Raw genomic sequence first — 27,714 nt, 5'->3', positions numbered from 1 at the left:
TCCAACAACACTGTATTCATCTTATCACTGTCATCAATGTAATGGCAGGTTATTGCAAGATATGCATCTGTGTTGATAGAAGTCCACATATCTGATGTTAGAGACACAGCAGTTGCTTTTTCCATCTCAACCTTGGCTTTCCTCTTTGCTTCTTCATATTTTAAAGCCACCATTTTCTTTAAAGCCTTTTTGAGGTCACCAAAAATAAGAGACAATTATACAATTACATTATTATACAATTATATTATTATAGATATAGATGTATTATATAGATTATGCATCAAAATTGACGTCTTTTAAACTCACCTGTCTGTTTGGGATTATATAGGAGGGATCAAGGGCATGAATGAGGCCCCTGAAACCCTCATCCTCAACCACTGAAAATGGCTGAGAGTCTTTTATGACCATGTTGACCAATGCCTCATCAACCATTTGGTTGCGAGATGCTATAATGAATTGAAATGAAAGTTTTATATAATATACATGTATTGACTTAAATCATGATAATGCATTCACAATTATGAATAAAAATCATGAAGCAACAGTCCTACTTTGTGTGCTTGTAGGATTGTTCTGTGCAGTCTCATGTAAAGCTCTGAAATGCCTTAGCATGGATGATGTGCTGTTTCCATACACAAGTTCCTTGTCACACACCAAGCATCTCACCTTCTGAATAAAGTTATATGAAATTAAGAAATTACATACAAGAACAAAATAAGTTTAAGCAAAAACTGGTGTTTTTTTTTAGAAAAGCATACATACATTGGAACATATAAGCTCGAAATATTCCCAGATAGGGGAAGTCTTTCTTTTTTTGGCTGTTGCCACAAATCCTTCACCAAACACCAACCCTATCCCCTCTCCCTTAATCCCACCCTAACCCCAAATACCAACACCAAGTTACCTAAAAAAACACCAAAAGTGCAAAGATTTTACAAAAACAAAAAGACAATAAAGTAAGAATAAATTTAAAAAAAAAGAATGAATAAGTAGTGACAAATAAAATTTGTTGGTTATTTAAATGTAATATATTTATTAACTTTCGAAATACAGCACTCTCCTCACAAACCCATCAACCAGACTGAGCCAACGAGGACTCGTTAAGTAAGATCTGGGGCACGTTCAAGCTCAAACCGGTGCGCAACGTTTTGCTACGTTTTCCGGGTTGAACGACATGTTTCCTGGAAACGGTGTGCAACAGGTTTGAGATACGTTTTCTCTTGTTTGGTGGGCGTGTCAGAAATGTCAGCCCAATCAGCGGAAAGATGTATATAAACCGCGCGGTATTAAAGAGACAGCTCGCACAACGGGTATTAATGTAACATAAAAATACTATACTTATATATTTTGCTATTGTATTGTGATGTGACACTTTAATAAACTTTTCTATAATCAGAAGAGAATAGTTGGTAAATATTACAATATCATATATATAGCACAACAACAGTGATCAGCAATAATGATAAGCCTAATACTCACAATAAAAATAAAATAGATCATAACACAGTCTCGGAGGTAAGAAGTGGATTATCCTTCACCAGAAATGTTTGTCTTTTCATCATGAAGTGCAAGTCAAGTGTTGTATAACAATAATAGAAGTTTCCACAAATCCCTTCAATCGATTGGGATGTTCTCTTTTATTCTGGACGGCAAGGGCAGTGACTGTAACATCCAGCGTATTTTGCAGTATTAAACACGCATTTATACCGACTTCATCAGGCTCCGAAAATTATTCAAAAAGAACACAAAGAATGGCCTTCTCAGCTGCCATAGTTGCAACTCTTGCGTCATCAGAACAGGGTGTTCAACGCACCTCCGTTTCCGTTAAAAAAACGTTTTGTAACGTTTTGTCGGGGCTGAACGCAGCCCTGGGGTTCGAACCTTCTGACACGCAAAGCGAAACGCGCACGTGATTGGATAGAAAGTGAGGCTTCATTTGTCGTCGATCACGTGACCAATAAACACCCCGATACGGGGCTTCACTAGAAATTGTGTCGCATGCGTGATACGCACATCGAAGCCTCAGTGTCATACGTAACATCACTACGATGTGTGTTTGGCGTCGAATGTGCTGTTTTATGTTGAGTTATTTTTAGTTTGTATAACGAGGCCTAGTCATAATTAATTTGTCTTTGTTTTATGTAGAAGTCATTTAATTCTCCGTGCTGTTTCCCTTATTTCTACATGTTCTCCATTGTGCAGTTCGGCAGAAAGACCACCCAGGCAAGGCCGTCACATATGCATAAATGAATTAATACATATTTTTAAAGGTGCCCTAGAATTGAAAACTGAATTTACCTCGGCATAGTTGAATAACAAGAGTTCAGTACATGGAAATGACATACAGTGAGTCTCAAACTCCATTGTTTCCTCCTTCTTATATAAATCTCATTTGTTTAAAAGACCTCAGAAGAACAGGCGAATCTCAACATAACATTGACTGTTACGTAACAGTCAGGATCATTAATATGTACGACCCCAATATTTGCATAAATGTTTCTTGATCATCAAATCATCATATCAGAATGATTTCTGAAGGATCATGTGACACTGAAGACTGGAGTAATGATGCTGAAAATTCAGATTTGATCACAGGAATAAATTACAATCTATTCAAATAGTGATTTAAGATTGTAATATTTCTGTTTTTACTGTATTTTGGATCAAATAAAGGGTGAGCAGAATATTGGTGTATTTAGAATACGTTCTGATTTTCAGAGCAAAATGAACCTTTGGAAAAGCATTGATGTGTTGTGTGATTTCACAATGTGGAGAGAAATAAATATTTTCATCAATGTGCAGTACTGTGTTGAGTTTGGTTGATATATTCATGTACTCTAACAACATCTCTGGAACAAACAGACAAATCAAAGCCAGACTGTATCACTGGAAAAGTAGAAATGTCACAAGTGTTTTAGATTGAGCAGAGCGGTGTGTCAGTGGATCAGACACAATCTCTGTGCGCCATAATGTACTAGTGAAAATGGTGCACATTTCCTCAAGTTCATGTGTGTGTTTAGGTACGATGAGCAGCTGAGACAGATCAGGTAGGTTATTTGTGAATTTATCTATAGTTGTCGGGAGAATAGTTCTATCTAGTCGATATCGTGGCGCAATTTGACAGATATCATCAGTATGCAGTACGCATGTTACGAGGTAGTGATCAGAGACATCATCACTTTGCGGTAGAATTTCTGTATCGGTTGGATTGATTCCATGTGATATAATTAAATCTAGTGTATGATTAAAACGGTGAGTGGGTCCAGTGACGCTTTGTTTGACCCCAAAGGAGTTTAGTAAATCTGTAAACGCAGCCCCTAACGCATCATTTGTATTGTCTACATGAATGTTAAAATCTCCAACAATCAGCGCTTTATCAGCGTTTTTCATAACAATCTCTTAATCTTTGGAAGAGACAGGAATTGCGCGGCTCTCTCGCAGGAAGTGAATCAAACTGACGTTCTCCTTGTTCCGTGTGATTGGCTGTTTGCTGCACGTGTCAAACTTTTAGCTGCACGCGTTAATTGCAAACTCTGGATTAAAGTTGAGTTGACAGAGAAAGTTTATACCGAGCGTTGTGCAAAAGTTGATCCTGATCTAAACCAGGGGCCTGTACCATGAAGCTGGATTAGCTGGCTAGCCAGGTAAGTTTCAGATTAGTTTGCGCCAATCCTGGGTTTTAGGTACCATGAAAGTAACTTGACTTTTAGCGGTGTTCATCGCCGTGGTAACTTAAACTCCATGGATAACCTGGTCCAGGGCAGGATATGTTCTGGGTTAGAGATCTGAAACTGAAATTGGACCAATCAGATGTGAGCTAAGTGACACGGACACATCCAACACAATAAAGTCACGCCCCCAGTAATTCCTCCAAATTACAGGTCATTATATAGTAAAAACAAATATTTAACGGTGAAATTGTCTGGTTTTAATGATAATTACGTAGAATTATTTCATGATTTATATATGATTTGTATATGATTTATATATGATTTGATGATATATATTTTTTTATTAATCCATTACATACACGCAAGTTTAGTTTAACAGTTGTTATTAAGCATTTAGTTTCAATGAATACTAATAATATATAGATCATATAAATAAGGTGTAAATATACTCTTTAAATATGACTTTGTGACCTTGTATATTTGAGTCTCTCACTATATATTATCAACTATATAAGCTAAATTCACAATTAAGTTTTTTTTTTGATGAAATACAATGGCTCAGTGAGATATTTTAATTTGTGTTCTGAAGATGAACGAAGGTCTTACGGGTGTGGAACGACATGAGGGTGAGTAATTTTGGGGTGAATAACCCTTTAAAGCATTTTATAAACATGTTAATTGACTGTTTATAGGTTGTTTGTGAATGACGTCATTGCTGTGGCATGAAATGGGGCTGGAGGGCATGAAGTGATTTTTCTATATAGGAATCACTATCACACACTCAAAAATCATATGTTTTGCTTCGTTTATGGTTGCTCAAATCGCTCAAACCAAGAAACCACAAGGAGGTTTCATAGTTAAAAGTTTTCACCTTTAATAGTGTTTTGTGTCTGCTGTAGTTTTAATGTTGTCTTTGTACATATTCACTTCCCCATATGGCCACGGAGGAGAATCGGAGGGGCATTTAGCGGACAGACAGTTTTTTGATGAACAAATGACAACCAAATTCAAACCCATGAAGCTTGTGAACGGTTGTGAAGTGGCTGCCTGCGAGTTAAACTCATTCACAAGCTGACTTGCAAATGTAGCCTAATGTGAATTATAAACCAAACCAAATACAAAACTTTCAAAAACACTATAATATCTCATTCAGCATTATCTAACTCTTTTCCATTTAAACTAAGCACAGAAAAGTTTAAATACTTGGGTATCTGGATTACTTATAATTATCATAAACTTTATAAAGCCAACTTCTGCCCTCTCATAAACATCTAAAAGAGGATCTCAACTGCTGGAATCTGCTCTTACTATCTTTAGGAGGTAGAAATGAATGTGTTGCCTAGATTTTTGTTTCTATTTCAAAGCCTTCCTATTTTTCTAACAAAATCTTTTTTTTCATTTATATAGACACCCTGATATCTGACTTTATCTGGAATAGGAAAATCCCCCGGGTGCGTAAAGACATACTGCAAAGACATCGTTCTTGTGGTGGATTATCCCTCCCTAATCTTCAGCGTTACTATTGGGCTTCTAACATTAAATTTATGTTGTATTGGATGAACTCTTCTGATAACCCAGCGTGGTTGTTGTTAGAAAATGCCTCTTGTATGCCCACATCATTACCCGCTCTACTCTGTACAAATTAGATACCTCTTTCCGAGCCAGTGTCTAGATACTCTCTAAACCCTATTGTCAGAGCATCCTTTAAAATATGGAACCAGTTTAGACAAGCTTTTTCACTTACTGAACTCTCAATGAATGCTCCGATCATTGGAAATCATATGTTTACTCCTTCAGTTATAGACACTGCTTTTAACTGTTGGGAAGAGAAAGGACTTGCCACATGGAAAGATCTATATAGTAATAACAGCTTCTTGTCGTTTCAGCAAGTAAGAGCAAAATATAATATTCCAAATACACATTTCTTTAGATATTTGCAGATTCGCAGTTTTATGTCATCTAACACTAATGATTTCCCAGCTCTACCTACTGAATCACTACTTGATATAATTTTAAAAACTTGCCCACTCTCCAAGAACAATATAGGTTTGATTTACTCTTTGATTTCTTCACATAATTTAACTTCTTTAACAAAATCAAAGCAACAATGGGAAAGTGAACTTGATTTGCATTTTTCAGAAGAAACATGGCAAGACATTATAAATAAGATTCATTCAACCTCAATTTGCTTACGACATACAATTATTAAATTCAAAGTAGTTCATTGCCTACACTGGACAAAAGCCAAATTAGCAAAATTTTCACCAAATATAGACTCCTTGTGTGATAGGTGTAGAGTGGATATGGCCAATCATGCACACATGTTTTGGTCATGTCCTAAGCTTGTTAATTATTGGCAATTAATATTTCATTTTTTTTTTTTTTTCAGGAGTTTTACATGTATCTATTGATCCTTCCCCCATTCTTGCAATATTTGGTTTGACTACAGAACTCGGTTTGGATAATAATGCTAAAAATATGATTGCTTTTTCGACTTTGCTAGCTAGACGTCTTATTCTGCTTAAGTGGAAGGACAGATCTCCACCTGCTTTCAGTCACTGGATTAGAGATCTTATGTACCATCTTGCATTAGAGAAGATTCATTATTTGTTATAAAGGCTTTTTTCACAGCCAGTGCTGACTTACATACAGCAAATGGATCCAAATGTAATTTTTTCTGTATGAATTTTGTTTTATTTTTCTCTCTTTTCTTTTTTTCCCCCCTCTGGCCCTGTGAGGCCATATTAATATGGTACAGAAGAGTTTGTAAGTTAATGTGTAATGGTGCGGTGGGGATGGGGAGCTCTGTTGGAGCAAGATAATTGATTTCATCTCATTTTTCTTTGGAAATTGTTGTTATATTATACTATGTAAAAACTTTAAACAAAAAAAACACTGTGGTTATTTTATTGAGTGATATTCAGTGGGTTCAATCAGTGACATTATTATATTTTCTATCCGGTGTCTTCCCATCACCTCCTCATCTGCTTCCCTTAGTGTGTTTGTACACGTATAAAAGGTGAAAATTGTATCACACCGTCCAGTTTTTCTCTGAGCTTTGAGAAAATCAAAATACTGCCTTAATGTCACTAGTTTAAAGACAGCGCGATATAAACAAACCCAGACTAGAGCTGAACGCGGCGTGACGGCAGCTTCACATTCACTATATCTTCCTCCTCGATGGCAGTCAAGTCTCTCAATTCAGTGGAAAAGTCGCTCCTCTTCATAACACAAGGATCACGTCCAACACATGTTGTGATTTTCTGTTTATACCTTTCTAAACCAGCACAGAAAGGGCTTTTCTCCATCTCTTCCATTCTAATTTTCACTTCTTGCCCTCCACCTTAATTTCGCATGTCACCAGAACCACGTGATTGCAAACAACCTACTGTGTGAAAACAACATGAATTGTGTTAATGGTGTGATCACAACAGACGGATGAGGTGCGAATTGAGTTTAGAGTGTTGAAAATGTGACTACAGATCGGACAAAAGGATGTTAGCAACTGTAAAAACTGAACAAACTTGAAACAAACTTCATCCAAACAGATTTCAGAATAAAAACAGCTAAGAGTCGGTGGCTGCGTCCGAAACCGCCTACTTCTCTACTATTTAGTAGGGGAAAAGCAGTAGGCGAGCGAATAAGTATGTCAGAAGCAAAAAAATTACCTGGGTGACGTACTAATTCTCGCGAGATTCGGCCGTGCGCCTACTTAAAGCTGGGCATACACTGTGCGATATCTGTGCGATTTCAGCAAGGTTACCAACTCACACTGTACGAGTAGATCGCATGCGATGGAAAGCCAAAACGCACGATTTATGTGCTCACACTATGCGGTCCGATGGTCGAGACGTGACTTGACTGCTCACACTATGCGTTTGAAATATGCACGATAAACCCACGTACTGGGATGCGCCGATTTACAATATGTTTCCAGAGATATTGTCAAAAGCATCAGCTATGGATATCAAGAGGATTTAGCATTTCCAATTCATATATTAAATAATAATAATAATTAGCCTATTATTATTATTAGTAGTAGTAGTAGTAGTAGTAGTAGTATAGGGTAGGCCTATTTAATATTAAATTGATATTAGCTACAATTCATTTGGCCCGCAATATTTCATAGCGCATCACCGCGTAACTGACGCGCTGCGAGGATAATAAAAGATTTGATTAGCTTATAATTACTCCTCACTGAAAATTATTTAAAGACATTTATACAATGAATTAAAGGCATATAATTAAAATTATTAACAGTAGCCTATGTGTTCGCAGACTGCAATAATCAGTCAATGAAAAGCAGCTTCACTTCAAAAACAACCTGTTTAATACGAAATACTTCTCATTTTTTCACCCACAGTTTATGGGCCACAAGAGAAATATTAAGAAAATAAATTATGATATATAGCCTACCATTATCAGGTTGAAGTAGGATTTATCTCTCGTTGTCTCTGAGAGAATATGCACCGAAAGCTCGTCGGTTTTACTTTTTTTTTTTTGTAAAGGCTGGTGAATAATTGACGGGGGATTGAGACGTCTTCATCGGCATAACTCTTGCGCAAAGTTTGCACATTGCTTGTGTAATATAAAGTAGACACTGACTCGCCTTCCTGGTTTAAAATGGAAAAAATTCCTATATGAGACGTGACATTTTTCTTTATCACCAATTGCCAAATGATGGACAACAGTTCACATTTCCGCATTTAATAAAATTAAGTGAATATTAAATAGCCTACATGAGTAAATAGAAAGTGAAAAGCGAAACATATAAATTAATGATCAAGTAAATTAATACAAGAGGCACCGTGGGTTTATCCATCATGCAACACGAACTGGAGGTAAGCAACATTTTGCTAAATTGCAGCTAGTTTGATAGCTACAGAACTTAAAGATCTCCCTCTTTTCGTTTTCTTTCTTGCTGCATTGAAGATTGGTTTAATTTCTTTTTTCGCGCAGGCGCAGTGGGGGGAAAAACACAGAGTTTAGGCAAGTCGGTTCGTAGCTCTGCTTCAACTGTGCGATATCCTCACGAGGGGCGACCAAATTTCTGACATGCCAGAACTTCATCCGACCATGCGATTGCCAGTCGGGAGAGGTTTATCGCCACTCGTTTCCCCGTGTACACTGCACGAACACTGCACGACAAACGACACACGACAAAGCTGAAAATCGGCCCGACTCAAAAAAAGAGTCGCACGAGTCAGAATTCGGCTCAAAATCGGACGAAAATCGCACAGTGTATGGGTCATTCTATATTTAGGGGTACATTTCAGGTCAGCCAAAAAGTCAGAAAATCTGTATTATTTTTTGACAAATAAACTTGGTGGTTGAATAATATATCCCCTTAATGTACTTAATTAATTATTTGGCAAGCTTAAGCTCTAATGACTTTTTAAATATCTTAACAAAAATTAATATTCAATTCATTATCCTGTCAACTGTGTTACAGACAAATGCTGTGTCAAATGAAACATGAACGAACTACCACATTTTTGATAACACATTTGTTTGAAGGGTTTTGTGTCCATTCACCAGAGTTTTTGAGTTTATCTGTCTATCTGATTTGAAAATATGAATTTGGTGCATCATAATGGGTGTTCTGTGGGATATTATCATGAAGGATGAAACTTTTATTCAACATAAGTCCACAGTATGCTGAATTTGGTGTTATTGACCATACTTACCAAATACATCCATCTCCAGAAATATCCCCATCTTTTTTTCTGATGGTTTAGTTCACATTTAAAAGATTTATGACATAAAAACCACACATAACACAGTTGACAGACAAAATAATACAGTTAACATGAGTAACACAGTTGAAAGGACACATTATAAGAAAAATAGAAAACATTCTTTAAGATAAAATCTCCATTTTTATTCAACAAATTTAAGTAAAATCAATTAATCAGAGTTCAGTTAAACAAAAAAGATTAAGTTAATATTACAATGAAATGTAAATGTAACATTACAGAAATGATTAAAACCTTAACAACAAACAACAGTTTTTAATTGATAGTGTCTACTGCAAACAAGAACAAACAAGAACAGTCTGTCTAGTCCAGATGTGTTTCTGGGTTTCTGGAACATGTCTCATTGGTGTCTGTATAATCCATATGTTTACGATGTATCGTGTCTCTGTGGTTTCTACAGTATAACAGTACTTTAACTCATTCATAACTCATTTATATTTCTAACTGATTGTATTTAATCTTCTTGTTTTTTGTGTTTCTTCTTCTCATTCATTAAGTATTTCTTAACTGCTTTTAGAGTCAATCTTTTGTTTTCGTTTGTGTGCTTTCAGTCATTTTTTTCTTTCAGTCAGTTCTTTTCTTTTAGTTGTGTTTTCTTTAATGTGTTGCTTTCAATTGTCAGTTCACAAATCTGAGATTTTAGACCATATGTCCCTATCAATTTCCATATGACGTGAGGTCACAGAAGTAGGAGGAGGAATCATTCTGATAACATCTTCATGCAAATACCATAGGACATCTTCTTGTCTTGGCCAGAAAAAGCGGTTGACTCCAATCCGGTGCATGCATTTCACACTGACATCAGTTTCATTCAAATCTTGAATCAATCCAGGATAAATTGCATCATCGTATTTAACGCAGCACCACTGGCCGATGATGTCAGAGTTTTGCCAAGGAATTTCAGATGAATTCTGACTCTTGCCCTCAGGTGTAGATGCGGTTACCTGAACCTCAAAGGTAAAGGTTTTGGAGTTGTAACACTGACACTCCATGGTCTGTCTTGTTGAGCAAAGACAGCTCACATCACGGTAAATGATTTGTCCTGGGGTAAGTGTTACAACTTGGTGAATGCGCATGGTTGATGGCACCACTGGGAGGTTATTGGGCATGCTCTTAATGGCCTCATCTATGTTCTCTTCACTGATGTAGAACAACTTTACTGACATCTGAATATCCAGCAGTGCACTGAATAAGAGCTCAGCATTAGGGATGTCTTTTCCGTGGCTGACCAGCCTGTCTGCGGTCCTTTTTAAAAAGCCTCCAATGCCATCTGGAGCACCCTTGCCGTGGCTAGCCTCCAGAAAGTTCCAGGTGCCTGACTGAAACCCACACTCCTGCAGCTTAGTACAGAACAGATAGAAATTGCCTTTCTGCCTGTACTGTGTGCATGGCCCATCACTGAAAAAATGCACCATAGTAACATTTGGATAGGAGGACTTAACCCGTTCAAGTACTGGGGATAGATGGGTCCATATGGCAGCAGGGCCCTTCTCTTTTGATGGGCTGATTGTGCTAAAGCACATAGGTTCATCCACTCCACCAACATGTAGAACTCCAGTGTGGAGTGTTGCCTGCTGCTGGTTGGATGCAAAATGTACAGCTTGGATTTCAGAGGAGTACTTGCAGGCATAGTTTTCCGAAAAATCTACATGAATTAAGCATTCACGATCTGTCATGTTTTTCTTTAGTTCCCGGAAGTACGTGAATTGTTGTTTTATGTTAAAGAGATGTCTTTTGAAGTTTGTAAGCTGGTTTTGGAAGAGCTTGAGAAGATTCTCCAAAGTCGTCTCTGTCTTCTTTTTCACTGTGATCTTAACAGGCACTTTCTCTTTTTTACCTTCCTTGCTCTTCTCTCTGACAACAGTCTCAGTTGTCCACTGTGTGAAGAAAACACTTGCTTGGATGTCCCCCTCAGTTGCTACTGAGAAGTCTTTATCTTTGCAGGCAGGGCATTCATTGTACATACAATCCTTTGAGTTTGAGTCACAGCATACTGACTCTGCCATTTCCTCCAAGTCTGTACCACCAATGAATCCAAGAGAATGCAGCTTCTCTACAAGAAATCCAAGATTTTCATGTACCTTGCAAAGGCATGATTCCCTGTCTGCAATGGATAGGCTGGACTACCCAGAATGGGCGTATGCGGCAGAACAATGAATATGAGATTTTGCAGTCAGGATTCTCAAGGAGGAATCGCCTATGCAAGTTTTTCATGGTGTCATTTAAGAACCTTTTCTGCATCTTTATCTTCCCCCGTGTTATTGTTTGTGATTTTCCAGCTGTGAGACGACTATTTTCATCCCTTGTCATGAAAGATAGCACTTTATTGTGTAGTCTGTGACACAAGGATCTATACTTTAACTTGTTGGAGAGGTTAGATTGCTCACTGTTGGTCAGCTGTTTCCTAGAAATTGCTAGGGACTCCTGAAGTTTGTATGTTAACTTGTATTTTCTCAAGATCTTTCCTTTCACCAGAGCTGCAATGATCTTCCTAGTATTTTTGTGTTTGGCAGAAGCATATGTTTTGCTGATGTTGTGTATTAGGGCATGATGGAAAACTAAAGTTTTGCGGACTTCTCTAGACACAGGTATGCTTCCTAACAGGTGTTGAGTTTTTGATCTGGGTGACTCTGTATTTTGCTGTTGTCTCTCACATCTTTTTCTGAATTTGTCAGTTTTTCTTTTCTGTTGCTTTAGTGCTTCCTTCAGAACCTGAATCTCCCTGTACAACTTAGACTCCCTTCTCTTGATTTTTTTCCTTCCAGCTGTTCCCTGTCTGAAATAAATACACAAATAACTTTTTATTGGTCATGTGGTGTATTCATGATCATCATGATAATTAGCTCTATGCCTACCAAAGAATGCTTCCATAATAAAACATGTTGCTGAACCTATTATCTGATCAATAAACCTGTACCTCGACATTTGAGGCTGAGGATCATCTTCAGGACTCTGAGGTGGAGTAACCTGGTTCTCTGTCACCTTCTTTCTCTCTCTGCTCTGACGCTGGGCTCTTCTCCAGTATGCTCTTTTCCTTCTCTTCTCCCTCTCACTTAAATCTTTCATTGTCTTCACCTTTCCTAGCTTCCTGTCATCATGCCACTTTTCTCTGTGTTTCTTTAAATATGCAGCCCTTCTCTCAGGATCAGAATCACGCTGAGCCCTGTACCGGCGCTGTTTCTCAGCAGCAGATAAACCCATCTCCCTAAAACACAAATAACTCTGTTTAATACTATGGTAGGCTTATTTCAAATTATGGAGTCGTATCAAATTAATGAATGAAAATCATTGTAATATGAATTGTTTTTTTTTTTAAATGACTATTAGTTATTCCTATTATTTAACTATAAAGTTAAAAATAACAGTTTTATAATGCATCATGACACTTAAAGGAATTCTGAACGCTTTATAATCTTTTGCAAATGTGAATATAATGTATATAATATATGGATACTGAGTTCACAGAAAGTGTGGCCGTGATTAGTTAAGTTTATCCATTTTAATCCAAATCATGGTTTTAAACAATTTCTATGTGAATTTCTGTGTAATGATAATAGTTTGTGAATATTTATTTTTATTAACAACACTCAGTGTGAGCATAAATTGACACTGAATTGCCAAAATTGTGAACTGTGTCAATCCTTGTCAGCTGTGTTACAGCTGATGGATAACACAGTTGACAGGTAACACAGTTGACATTTAGGCCATTTTAGGGCCTTGTGCAAATTGCTGACCTTGGACTAGTTAGTACGTCACATTGAATAACTTATGTTTTCATATTCTTTCTCTACATATTCATAAATACAACATGTGATGCAAGTTCCCCAGAACATGTTTATAACACAGTTGACCATCAATTAATCCACTCTATGTGCAGACAATAATATAGATAAAATATTGAAGAGGAGAAGTTATGACTTACCACACTGTCTTCAAATTTCCCTCCAAAAGAGGAAAATACATCAGGTGATGTTGGACATGTGACTTTGGAACAAACCATTGCTGATTTATAGGGGGTTTAATAGGGAGTAACACAGTTGACACTGATTTCTCGGACACACACAAAATGGATGATTTAATGTAGATGCATGAGCAAAATATTTTCTAAAACACCTTTCTCATAATGTAATAATTATTTTGGACAAATATTTATAAGAAAAATATATATAAACATGTATTTTAGAGCTAATCTGAAGACCAAAACTTCACATTTAACAAATCGGACAGCACAAAAATAGCAAATTCCAGTATAGAATATGCCATTTTTGCAAGATGAAAGATTGGATCTTTTGGATTTTTGTATTAAATTAATTAGAAATGTCCCCTGATATAAAAGTGATCATTGCTTGAAATGAAAAGTTAATGAAAATTAGTAAAATTGGTAATAGAGTCCATGGACGTGACATGTACCCCTAATTATAGAATGACTCGTATGCCCAGCTTAAAGTGCGTCCGAAACCGCCTACTTACCTAATATATAATAGGGGAAAAGCAGTAGGCGAGCGAATAAGTATGCCAGAAACCAAAGTAATCATAAATAAGTAGTCGAGAAGTTCCCGGATGGCCTACTGCTTCCGCCCAGATTCTGAAGTGTTCCTCGCTGGATACTTTTCTATCCCAGGAGGCCACGGGAGAGGATACGTCATATCAAACACGGAGGAGAAGAGCGGCGCGGATGCTGTCAAATGTGAGTATTGAAAACCAAAAACACAGTTCTTTTTTTTTTTCTTTTTTTTAAACTTTATTTTTAAAGGGTTTACATTTTTTACATTTAAAACAAAATGAACATAAAGTAACAAACAGTAACAAACAGATAGTCCGACCAAATCAATGAAACACTATAATGTGAAGCCATAATACAATGAAACATGTTCCCTAGAACATGTTGAATGAGATATTTATATATATTTTATAATTATTTTATAATATTTTATAACATAAATGGCATCTACTTATTAAAGAAAGTTTTCCATTTCTTCCAGTAACTTTCCCCTTTTTCCGAAGCATGCCTTAATGAAAAGGTCAGTTTCTCCATGTTGTATATTTCGTTTGTAATTTCTATCCACTGCGATGAGGTAGGAGGGTCTATGTTCAGCCATTTACGTGTAATGGCCTTCTTGCTTGCTGCTTGTAAGATTTGTAGTAGATAACTGTCTTCCTTTCTTGTCCCATTTGGTATATTTCCAAGGTAAAACACAGAAAAGGTCTCTTCTAGTTGTAGTCCCAATATCATTTTTATATATCTAATAATATCTGTCCAGTAAGGGGTGATCTTAGAACATCCCCAAAAGATGTGAAAATGTCCTGCTGATTTCTGTCCACATTTCCTCCAGCAATTGCCATGTTGAGAATTTTTAGTCTGTTGTTCTCTGATCTTTGGAGTAATAAAGTACCTTAATGTATTTTTCCAAGTAAATTCTTTCCATAAGTCAGAGCTGGAAGTAGTAGCAATGGTTTCACATATATTTAACCAATCATCCTCAGTTATGTTCATTCCAATCTCATTTTCCCATCTTTGTTTAATATACATGGTGGAAAACCTTTTCCCAGATTGTAGAAGAGAATATACTGCGGAGACATGTTTTTTAGTGAGCTTCCCCCTACATATATTTATAAAAAGCATAACTAAGGGGCTGTTCTCCATGTTTTTGGACCTGATATCTGCATTAAAATGGTGTCTTAATTGAAGATACCTGAAGAAATCATCTTTCCTCAAGTAATATTTTTCCGATAATTGTTGAAAAGTTTCTAGGCCCTTATCTGTAATTATTTTCCAATATGCCGTAATACCCTTACTACACCAGTTTTTGAATCTTGCATCATTTTTTGCAGGTGTAAAATCCCTGTCATATGCTGGCCAGCGTAAGATCTTTGCAACTCTTTCAACTCTCTTGTCTCTTAATTCGATTAGCCAAATGCTTAATGGTGTTTTTATCCCGAGGGATACTTTAGGTAAAAGTGATTGTAATAGTTGTTTGTCCCCTAAAATGGAGGGGAGAGGAGTGCGGATCTCAGCCTGATCCAATTCTTTCCACTTTGCATCACATGACGGGTCACACCATACTATCAAAATCTTAAGTTGTGCTGATTTATAATAACTCTGTAAACATGGGAGAGCCCTACCACCTTCCTTTTTGGCTAGTTGCAATGTCTCAAATTTTATTCTAGGCCTATGTTTACACCAAATAAAATTAGAAATTATTTTGTTCCATTCATTAAATTGCTTAGAAGTCACCTCGTTTGGTAATGCTAAGAAAAGATAAAGTAGTTTTGGTAGTATAATCATTTTGACCAGTTCTATTCTGTTGTACATGTTCACTGGGAGTATTAGCCACCGATCCATATCATGTTTTATATTGCATGTTAAGGGGACATAATTGTGTTTATATACTTCTGTCAGTTCTCTAGGAATATTGACCCCTAAATATCTAATTATGCTATTATTCCAGTTACATTTTAAATGTTTTTGTATCTGTTTACTTGGTTTATAGTTAAATGTTAAAATTTGGGTTTTATGGAAGTTTAATTTGTATCCCGAATAAGAGCCATATTTTTTAAGTAGGGATATTAATATTGTCAAACTAATATCAGGTTTGATGAGAGTCATCAGAATGTCGTCTGCATACAAACAAATTTTGTATTCTGTATTGTATACAGTGACTCCAATAATATTTTCTGATTCTCTAATGGCTTGTGCCAATGGTTCAATGAACAATACAAATAGCGTTGCGCTCATCACGCATCCTTGTCTACAGCCCCGTTTTAGGGAAACACCATCTGATAAATCTCCATTAATTTTAATTCTTGCTGTAGGTGATTTGTATAGGGATTTTAGACAATTGATAACCTGGCAATTAAATCCAAATCGTTTTAGAGACATATAAAGAAACTCCCATCTCACAGAATCAAATGCCTTTTCTGCATCAAGGCTAAGTACGACAGATTCTGTAGGTTTCATGTGATTTATGATTTTAAACGCTCTTCGTATGTTGTCATGCGTTGTTGTATTTTTAACAAATCCTGTCTGATCTGTATCTATCAAATCTCAAAAACACAGTTCTTGTGTTAAAGTCACGTTTGTTGAACTACTGTAGAGTAAACTGCTGAATGTGTAAAGATGCTAGACACTATAGTTGTGATTTTACTGTAAAAACATGTTTTATTTTGTATAGATAACAGGGAGCTCTAGTAAACACACATAACTTAATTCTCCGAAGAGGATACATCTTAAAGATGCTTACTAAATGTTTATTCAACATCTGACAGGAAAATATTAAGAATATATAAAGTATTATGACTTATGCATGATGGATTATGTTCCATGAGTGATGTGTGTGTGCTATTATGTAGAATTCACTGTTGTCAACACTGTTTACATTACATGAATGCAAGTAATGTAAATAAACAAATGTACACTTAACTAGACAGACATAAGTTATCTATTTTATTTGTCCGTTAGTACGTTTAATAAAACAAGGAACATTTGTGTTGGATAAAAAGTGAGTTAAAACAAATCTTCAACTACCTCAAAATTTAAGGATTTGTAGATTTGAGCACATAAATCTCAGAGGAAACTTGAATCTTGTCTGATGTTACAGGGACAGAAATTAATACAAAGTCTATTTAAATCTTAAGTTGTAGTTTATTTTAATTATTGTAATTTCAAACAGAGTTATTACAGCACTTTTCTGATTCTTGATATCTGTGCATTTGTTGCAGAGCTTTGTGGTGGAGCAGGACCTGTGAGGAAAGATGACAGTGGCATTTGTGAAAAAAAGAAAAAAAAAAAGGAAAACCTGAAACAAAAATATAAAGTAAGATCATTTTGTTACTTCTAATACAGAAATCAGATGACATTGTGCTGCTAAAATGACTGCTTTTGTATTATGTTTGTAGGATGTGAATGTCCTCAGACGGGTGTGAGCACTGAGGATGGAGAGACACAGCAGATCCTGGGAATGGTTCAGTGTCATGGATGAGATCCTCCATCACTCCTCCTGCCCTTACTGCCTCATCTGACCTGATGTTGATGTGATTTCTTCATCCTCAGTGAGTCCAGAGCCAGCGAGAGCATCTAGACAAAGACCAAAGGACAGTGAGGATGTGATTTTGGTCAAGTTTGTTCTGCTGGTTTCAGTTCAGCTTCAAAAGCATCATCAAATAATGTCATGAAGCTTCTGGACGTCAGGCTCCATTGACTGATATTGTAGAAACTAGCTGGACAAACTTGATCAAAATCAACTTTTGTGTTCAGAAAAAAAAAAAAAAAAATGAACACAGGGATTGAACAGCGTGAAGGCAAGTGAATAATGACTGAATTTATTTGTTTGGGTGAACTAACCCTTTATGCCCCCAAATAGAAATATGTATGAAATGTATGTATGCATTTATATTATAGTAGTACCTTGAAAAAGTAAACTTTAAGAAATAAACAGCTTGAATTAGCGTTTGTGCTCGAAACACTAACAAAAAAGGATTTAAAAAAAATCTAATTTACATTTGGCTGATGCTTTCATCCAAAGTAACTAACAGTGCTCTTATTACAGGGATGATCCCGTTGAAGCAACCTGGAGTAAAGTGTCTTAATCAAGCACAAACTGGTGGAGACGCTGCAGAGCCTTCTGCTGACCAGCTCAGTGGTTTAGACCACTACACCACAAAAGTAAAGAAGCTACAAAAGAAATCATTATGTAATTGTAAAAATATGAAATGAAGTATGGCAAGAAACTGAATGCTGACATGAATGAAGAGTAAAAAGTTTTAATCTGTTTATTCAGTCATGCTGATGGAGAGCACACGAATGTTTGCAGCAGACACAGATTGTCCCGCACATCTTCTCCCACTCTTGCTTCAAGGTTGTGTGGTTCAGAGGACCATCATCATGGTCTTCCTCATCCTCTGGATCAACGATGTCCCCATTGAGAAGAGCAGCAGTGAGGGACATGATGATGAAGGTGTTCATCAGCTGCTTCATCAGAATAAAGCTGCAGAATCGGCACAGCTGTGTTGAGATCGCAGCAGGACTGTAAATACGTGATTGTTAGATCAATACATTTGAATAAAGCTTTGTTTCGTGTGTTGTTGACTTGTACACGCATTTATTTCATTATTGTCATTATTACTTTTATTAATTCTTTACTTATTAATTATGCTATTATCAGTAAATGTATATATTGTATTACTTCATGCTTTCATTGACTGTAAATGGAGATGTATTCACATCAGCTGTATTTGTCTAGTGTGTGTTCATGCACAGCTGTCATGTGACAAAACATTACATTTTGCTTGTTTTACTAAAGAAGTAATATGAAAAGTAATATAATTAAGTTTTGGTTTATGGTTAATGTTAATGGTAACATTGCTAACACTGAGGAAAACCGCACTAGGTAGGGTTGTGGAGTTACTGGTGCTGTGAGGTGTTAGTGCACCTGTCACTCATATCTTTATTTTATTGCAGGACCTATAATTACATACAAGATCAGGGAAAATACCACTTGTATCTTTAACAATGAACAATAATAATGAAAAAAAACATAAAAATGTGTTTGTATACATCATCGTTTGAAATTATACACACATAAAGCATGATGACGAGGTTAAATATTTTGAATACATCATAATGCATAAAAGTATTTATTTTATTTATTATTTGTAAGCCCGAGGGATGAAACTAGAGCTAATTCAACAAGAAAAAGGGGAACAATTTTGATTTAATCAAAATTTGATTTTGCATATAAAATTAAGAAATTAATAACATATTCACACGAATTTGGGTTTTTGTAACAAAAAATAAACACATAAAAATATAAGAACTTTAACTCAAACTATATTAGTTGTACTACAATTACAAAATTACTGGCAGCTGTTTCTTTAACAAGACCACAAAATAAGCAGTTTAATCAATATCAAGATATTAACAGATAGAAGAATTAAACCTGTCACTCATATCTTTTGAGTTGTTGCACTTGTGATAACGTCATAGGTCACATGATAACGTCAACATGGCGGATTATTCTCGGATCTCGCATACTCAACGAGATTTGGCTGTTAAGTACCTACTCTTTTGGCGCTCGTTAAGTAAGTACTTATTGAAATTAAGTACCTACTCATTGAGTAGGCGGTTTCGGACACAGCCGGTGTTATGAAATATTCGGTGTCTGAGATTTTCGGTGACACTGGGCGGAGCTTACATGAATATTTACGAGTTTCCTGTTTTGAGTTAAAGCGCCACTGAAAATGTTAGTGGACTGTCCTTGGATCACAGAACTGTTTTCTGTAACATGATTGTGTTTCCGCGTCGAATGAATTTATGATTCTTCTTTTATTAATAACGTTTATGTATGCTCAATAGTTTGTAGGTCACATTGTGTCGTGAGATATACTTTAGTAGTGATTACAGCCACTGGTGGTCTATCGTTAGGGAATGAGCCAACATCGAGTTTGTTTGTTTTAGTAGGCTACAACTGTTTTGATTTGATTTTAGTTCGTTTGAGAAGATAACTTGTATAAATGTATCTGTGGTTGCATAATAAAAGTTTCAGTTGTGATTATTGTGTCATTCCCTATTGCTTTCTCAGATCGCCTGCATAACTTTAACCAGACATTATTATTTTAAAACACATTGAGGGTAAAAAGGTTTATGTTCCCTTTATGTTTTTGACTTGTATGAATTAATGTAAACCTTCTTTATCCTTTTCTGCAAAACACACAATGCTCTCTATATGAACAGAAACATGATGAGACAGTGATATTAGCTTCCCTGCAGCACTTTCACAAGGTTTTATTTTAATGCGCTTTCCACAACAATTAAAATGTTAAAATTGAATTACAAGTGGTTAAATTGATCAGCTACAAAACTAAAAGTTACTAATGCAGGTTTTATTTAAAAATATTTAGGCTATATGGAGAAGACAATTGTATGAGGAGTATGAGGAATATTATTGTTATGTGGATAATCAGACATATATACATACCACTGTGATTGTTCTGTCATTTCTTAATTGCTTGCTCAGTTGGAAAATATTTTAAAGAGACTTTATTAAATCCTAAAGTTAAGTGTTATTTTTTTCATATTATTAGGAAACATTCTCAATCTTTTTTCCCACAAAATGATGCATTTCATTGACAAAAAAAAAAAATTTAATGTGGAAAAAACATGAAGCACTGTGAATCAGGATTCAGTTTAATACAGTGTTGATATGAAACTATATGGAACTAAATGATCAAACCTGCAGTATATTCACAATGAAATGTATTAGTTCTATTCTACAAGCTTTCCATAACAATTAAAATTTTATTTATGTTAAATTAGCTGCTAAAATAATAGACCATGTAGTAATTTGCATATCTGTAATATCAAAGATGAAAGTAAATAATGAGAGTGGTTTCACTTTGAATAAAAAAAGAGCAACTGATTCTGTGTTGGAATTTTATTCACAAATGAGAAGAAGTCACGACATATGACATATTTAATTAGCAAAAACAAACTTTACAAAGGGTCTTGGGATCCCAGACAAATAAAAGTTTGGTCTGCTCTTGTGATACCAGCCTTTGCTACTGACACATTCAATCTGAAATATATAATAAAATGACATTACAACAAACATATATTATTAAAATTTTTAATACACTGTCATGTTCAAAACAAAGTGAAAAATAAAAGTGTCTGCTTTGTCTGGTGTACAGGGATATTTATTGGCAAAAGTCCTATTTGGGAATGAAAGAATATTTGCTATAGATATTATATTAGTTATCACATGCGTAATTCACTGTGGCCTATTTGGATAATAAAAAAAACTATATATAAAGTACATTAACATGTTTTCTAGCATGTGTGCAATTTTTGAAACATATTTCATATAGAAATTCAAGTCTACCCAGATTAGAAGTGCTTCTGCAAACTAGGAAAATGTACTGCTGCCTTCACCACAGGAGTTTACAATTAATATTATTATGCTACCATACATTTTGGCAAACTTTAAAAACTATATGCTTAAAAGACTCAAGCTAATACAGAAATAGGCTACTTAAAACGCTATTGGCTCGTTTAGCGAATCCTAACGACACCCCTGGCGAATCCTTGGCTGTGGTCGTATCAAACATAGCTAACACATGACACGATATAACACAATATAGCTTATATATAAAATCGTGTGCATCAATAACAGTTAGAATATAAGCTTGACTTCGTTTAACGCTGAAACATATGCTAATTACCTTTAATGTAAGCCGAAGAGCGTGCAGTAACATTTTCAGTGGCGCTTTAACTCAAAACAGGAAACTCTTGAATATTCATGTAAGCTCCGCCCAGTGTCACCGAAAATCTCAGACACCGAATATTTCATAACACCGGTGTGTTTGCTGACGTCTGACTGTCACCGACACTTGAAAAGAAGTTTCACTTCCTGTATTTCAGAGAAAGGAAGTGAAAGAAATTTCAGAGCCGCTGTTCAACACGACAGTTCAGAGGAGAAAAGAAAAGTCTTCAAATATTGTTTGAGGTGAGTGTTTCATCTTTCTTTTGTTGTTTTCATCTGTTTTCAAAAACAGAGTCCATAAATACATACAATATTTTCACTTTTGAATGCAGATCTGTGAGATGGGAAAAGTAGGGCTGAATAATAATGATTTATAATTAACTGACACATAATTTGTGCTGAAAACTACAGAGCCCCGCACATGACACGCAGGAAAAAAATAGTAGGCTAAATCGTGCGCACGATTTATAAACCGAGGGAACAACTATGTGAAGCGTTCATCATGTGCGGGGCTCCATAGAAAACATCTGAAGCTTTGAGACGTTCATCTGTAGTAAACTAACCCTGAAACATCTTCTCTGAGATACAACCCTGCTTTCTGGAAGGCCTGTGAGTGTGTGTGTGTGAGATAAATCCTCATATACATGGGTTTCAAAGACGTCACTTCCGCTATGCCCGCCGCCATATTTGGGACCGGTCACAGCTGCGCGCCCTGTTTAAGTCTATGGTGACAGCAGCTACAACTACCAGAGGAAGGCCAACAAAACGCTCTCAGAAGGTTCACAACAAGTTTATAATAGATCTTGGATATGTGGTGCTGTTAGCCGTTTCAACAGTCGTCAGAACTTCAAATTTATTTGATTTATTTGAAAATATTATGAATTCTAGTTGCTGTGTTTCGGCGTGTTACAGGATGAACAAATTCACGACACCAGCTGACTACATTACTTAGTTCAAGTACATGCGTGCATGATTTTGTGCAAATATAAGTTGTAATTTTATGTATAGCTTGTATAAATATATATGAATTACCATAGGATGTGTCCTGTTGAGTTAATTAACCTTCTAGCAAAGCGCTTCAGTTTACGGGTGTTCATTCAGCCCGCGCAGCTCAAATAATACTGTTATCAAAATGAATCTGTTATTGATGTTATTGTATACAAAAAAAAAATCTGTTATTGTTCATGATCCTTATTATTAATCAAACTATGTGTTGATGAAAATAATGCATTCGTTTTCTAAAAGAAATATTAAAGTTTTAATAATACTGTGTAGTAACGTTAAACATTTTAATGACTTAATCATTGCTGTTTGAGCTGCGCACGCTGAAGCTGAAGAGAATAAAAAAACCCATAAACTGAAAGTTAATTAACTTTCAACTTTTTAATTAATCAACGGAACACATCCTATATAAAATAATCCAGATATTAATACAAAATAAAAATAATATTACAACTAGTATTTGCACAAATCACGCACAGATGAACTTGAAGTAACCTCATTGAAACTCTGAAACACAGCAAATAAGCCCAAATAATTCACAACGTTATTTTACAAGTATATACGATTATAATATCATGTATAAGAAGAAGACAGTCCCAATCATATTAATGTTTTGTCTTTTTGAGCGCTCGCACTGAAGCTATAGATGATCATCAGCTCTGTGGGTTATTTACCTCAACGAAACACATCCTTTATGAGAATAATCAGATATTTATACTTAATAAAATTAATAAGTTTTATCTGTACAAAATGACGCGAATGCACAAGTGAAGTTTGAACAAGTTATGTAATCAATGTTTAACTCAGTCGACGCGCTCTTACCACAACAACACGCTGAAACAACAACACAGAGAATTCACAACATTTTATTACAATAGTGTCCTCGTTATAATGTTACGTAATGACAGTCCAGCAGTTATTAATGTTGTGCATTGCTGTTTGGCTGCCAGTGGTGTGGTCCCTTCTGAATGAAGCCAATAATTCTGCCGATCTAACTACTTTGGGATCAAATAAATTTGTAGTTCTGACGACTGTTGAAACGGCTAACAGCACCACATATCCAAGATATATTATAAACTTGTTGTGAACCTTCTGAAAGCGTTTCGTTGGCCTTCCTCTGGTAGTTGTAGCTGCTGTCACCATAGACTTAAACAGGGCGCGCAGCTGTGACCGGTCCCAAATATGGCGGCGATAGAATACAGTGACGTCACATGAAACCCATGTATAGATCAGTGTGTGTGTTTTAAAGACAGTGACAGGAAGAGCAGCGCATTGACTCTCTCTGGTCTGAGGCTGTGTAACGCCCATCTGGCTGATAGCAGATCTGTTTGCTCCATTGAGATGTGTAAATCTCACTTAAAAACATCATTATTTTCTATGGCTTTGAATCGTTGGTGTTTTTGGGGCAGTATTTTGTCTTTATTTTGATGTATATATTTGATGTTTTATGGTGTTTTTACTGGCTGTAGAGTCTTTGGTATATAGTGTAGTGGTAAAGCGCTCTGTAAATAAACTAGACTCGACACTCGAGACTCGAGGCATGACCAGTGACTATATCACCTGCTGAACCTGGTAAAGTTAACCTGGAGCTGTTTCCAGCAGGCCGGAGATCCTCTTCTCCATCAGCTCTGCTGGAATCAAGTGAGGAAGATCTTCTGGAGACACAGGAGATCTTCAAGGTTTCTGTCCTTCTTTCTTCAGTCAAAAAGAAATGAAGGTTTTTGATTAAAACATTCCAGGTAGGGCTGGGCGATAGATTGCATGCGATTCTCACGCGCATTTCGTCAGTAAAGCCGGTTCCCTGATTACCGCTAAATCGCCATCACCTGCTTTCAAATGGAGCGCCTTTTAATAGACAAAGCCGTAGTTCACGGAGAAGCCACGCAAAATCGCGTTCAGTATCGAAGATGAATCGACTTCTTTTTGACTGAAGAAAGAAGGACATGGACATCTTGGATGACATGGGGGTGAGTAAATTATCAGCAAAAGTTTATTTAAAAGTGAACTAATCCTTTAAGCAACTTGATTCAGTTATTCTTTCATTTGTATGGAACTGTAAAACGCCTCACATAGCAAAAGCCCACTTGCAAAAACCTACTGATTGTGGAGGCCTTGGGCTTCCCAATTTTAAGCATTATTACTGGGCAGCAAATGCCAGGGCTCTCACTTTCTGGCAAAGGGGTATTCTGGATGACATGCTACCTGAGACTTCTCCTCTATGGGTTCGTGCAGAGGCTATGTCAGTGCCAGAGTCTTCTCTCCCAACTTTACTTTTTACAGAGTGTAAATCTATCTGTAAATTAGGCAGCAGTAATTTTGTGTTGAGAAAGTCTTTGAAGATTTTGAATCGGATCAAAAAATGTTATAAACAACCAAAAGTCTCAATCAATACACCAATATTATGCAATCCTTCTTCGTTTGAGCCTTCTTGGATTGATGGAGCTTTTTCAGGATGGAGAAAAAAAGGTTTATGCTGTTAAAGGAGATCTCTATATAGAAAATTTATTTGCGTCCTTTTTGCAACTTAAAAATACATTTGTACTCCCACAGTCTCACTACTTCCATTATTTGCAAATTAGAAATTATGTAAAGAAAAAAATTCCACATTTTATAAATAAATCTGAAAACCACATTATTCATGAACTTTTATCTTCTAATCCTGAAACTAGACATTTGGTATGTCATTTTGTTCATGCTTTTACAACACCTATATGCACCAAACACCTTAAAACAGCCTGGTCTACTGACGTGAATGACAACGTGTCTGATGAGATCTGGAAAGAAGGCCTGTCGAGAATAAAGAGCTGTTCTATAAATTCGAGATATAAATTAATCCATTTCAAAGTTATGCATCACATTCATTACTCCAAAACTAGATTGAACAAAATATTTCCCTCCATTTCTTCTCAGTGTGATAGGTGCAAGATGGCGGAGGGGACATTAGCTCATTTATTTTGGTTTTGCCCTATTCTGTATGATTTTTGGTCTAACATTTTTTTGTTGTTGAATAGTCTTTTGATCTCGTATGACCTATTTAAGGGCCTGCAATAACACAGTTTGACCTGTAATACAGCTCTCCTGGATTGAATACAATAGAAGACACTGTGCTTCAGAGTGCATAGTGCAAACAAAGTCGAACCCGTAGAATGTGGGCATTTAACATAGTATAAAACATACTGTAACAAATATAACATTTAACATCACTACAAAAAATACTGTCATGCAGGGCCACCAACTCTCATTCAGACTCACTGTTTTCAAGCCACACATTCATTCTCTCAAGCAATGAAAGACACATCGCAGAGCAAAGAGGACACAGAAAAACGCATTGACAGATGAGACCGATCAGGTTACTTTTGATAAAACAAAGTCTCAGCTTTTAAATTGTCAATTTTACTACGTGATTCAAACAATACATGTGGTTTTTGCGTTTTTGACAGATCACTGTAGTGCCTCAGGTCACGTCATTATCTCTTCTTCTTTTCTGCTATTACAGCATGAAATAAACATGAATGAACATCAAAAGTATGCTGAAAGATACAGTAAAACTTACTGAAATTAATCCATCTCTAATGTAATCACTCAATCAGAGTTTCTACCACAGGAAGAATTTAAAAAAAAAATGTAAAATTAAATAAAACAAATTAAAACAAATATATCACAATTTACCTCAGGAAAGCCATTCAATGATCATAAACTCGATAGTTGTAAAAAAAAAAAAAAAAAAAAAAAAAAAGAGGAACATTTTCACACAATATTTTCATGCACAATATCACAATATTGCATATTTTTTACTTTATTAAAAAGTTCCCAGACTTAATAAAACAGTACCAGTCATTTTAACAGATTTTTTTTTCACAAATTCATTAAAAAATACACGTTCAAAAGCTGAAGAGATTTCCTTGTTTTATTTATTAAAGTATAATCCAATATTTTAACTAATTTGTAGTTGAATAATCGAACAAAGCATACTGATTAATCAGTGTAATAATCGATGATTAGTCGATTAATCATTCCAACGATTGCTAGATTAATCAATATCAAAATAATCGTTTGTTGCAGCTCTACTTACAGCCCTGTATTTTTTTTTTTAATATGACAGTGATGATAGATTGGATGGATTTCCTATTTTATAGTTTGTTTTTTATATAGGGATGGTATTGGTTTGAGAGAAGTGTTACTTGCTTGTGACCAGGTTGTCAAACAATAGGTGATATGTGAGAAGATCATTGAATGCATGAACATCTTCGCAGTCTTTGTTGACTTGCAGCTACAGGCATTTCTAAAATTTGCCAAGTTGAATTTAATGCGATTGCAAACACATTCTGGCGTGAAGGGAAGTGAACTCTATGAACTGACAGCCTGTCTGCTAATCTTCAACATGTTCACCATTAAACATTCCAGACATGCGTATGTACAGCTGGCTAATCAGAGGTCTGTAATCTGGGTGTGTATTAATGGTGTTTATTGTGTTTTAACTGGTTTTGAGAATGACACACTTGGCATTGCTCAAGAATCTCAGGTGAGAGCCTGTCTGTAGAGAGTGATAAAAGGAAAGGTTGTGCATGAGAGTAGATGAGAACCAAAATTATTTGCCTCTTTTAATATAGTACATAGAATTTAGTGCCTTATTTTTGGAAAGTGTCTGGTAACAGTGGAGCACTTCTAAACCTTTTTCTTCATGTCCAACAGTCAGTGAAGGAAGATTGCATCCGTTTTGCATCTGTTTGTGCATCAGCATTGTGACACACTAGATGAGATGGAAGAAGACAAGCTGAAACACAAGGAAGGTAATGAAGAAAACAATATCAGTAATGTTAAAGTTGTAGAAATGTCATTAATCTCTGTCTCTATTCCAGTCCAGATGAGCAGCAGCGCTCACACTGGAGTCAGTGTTGATCTGAATGCTCAGACGGGAGCAGCTGTAAATGCTCCTGTACTCGCTGGAAACACCATCACAGGACCAGTGAACATCTACAACACTGCAGGTACTATCACTATAGCTGTGATTACTGAGACACACTGCTT

The 27,714-nt window shown here is 35.9% G+C and overlaps 2 protein-coding genes and 2 long non-coding RNA genes across 5 annotated transcripts in view; 3 read left to right on the top strand and 1 right to left on the bottom strand.

Annotated features, from left to right (window-relative positions):
* The window catches only part of LOC125243939 (gastrula zinc finger protein XlCGF57.1-like), an 848,513-nt gene that overhangs the window by 514,777 nt on the left and 306,022 nt on the right, over positions 1–27,714 (bottom strand). The gene's annotated exons all lie outside the window — the stretch shown is intronic.
* LOC125245354 lies at positions 16,472–17,539 on the top strand. The gene is made up of 2 exons (XR_007179499.1): positions 16,472–17,241; positions 17,324–17,539. It is a non-coding gene; the product is annotated as an uncharacterized LOC125245354 (long non-coding RNA).
* LOC125245425 lies at positions 17,559–18,507 on the top strand. The gene is made up of 2 exons (XR_007179528.1): positions 17,559–18,089; positions 18,205–18,507. It is a non-coding gene; the product is annotated as an uncharacterized LOC125245425 (long non-coding RNA).
* The window catches only part of LOC125244029 (NACHT, LRR and PYD domains-containing protein 12-like), a 39,077-nt gene continuing 33,125 nt past the window's right edge, over positions 21,763–27,714 (top strand). The window contains exons 1-3 of one of the 2 annotated variants that reach the window (XM_048153949.1): positions 21,763–21,927; positions 27,379–27,476; positions 27,546–27,674. In XM_048153949.1, the coding sequence (XP_048009906.1) occupies positions 27,446–27,476; positions 27,546–27,674 (160 nt within the window). In that variant the 5' untranslated portion in view covers positions 21,763–21,927; positions 27,379–27,445. Of the gene's footprint in view, positions 21,928–24,622; positions 24,654–27,378; positions 27,477–27,545; positions 27,675–27,714 lie in introns of those variants that run through there. The other variant, XM_048153956.1, reaches the window with a different exon arrangement.

The sequence above is a fragment of the Megalobrama amblycephala genome, linkage group LG1 (genome assembly GCF_018812025.1).
Source record: "Megalobrama amblycephala isolate DHTTF-2021 linkage group LG1, ASM1881202v1, whole genome shotgun sequence".
In the NCBI taxonomy this organism is placed as follows: domain Eukaryota; kingdom Metazoa; phylum Chordata; class Actinopteri; order Cypriniformes; family Xenocyprididae; genus Megalobrama; species Megalobrama amblycephala.
The sequence above is the reverse complement of the archived record's forward strand: the minus strand, read 5'-3'. Positions and strand labels throughout refer to the sequence as shown.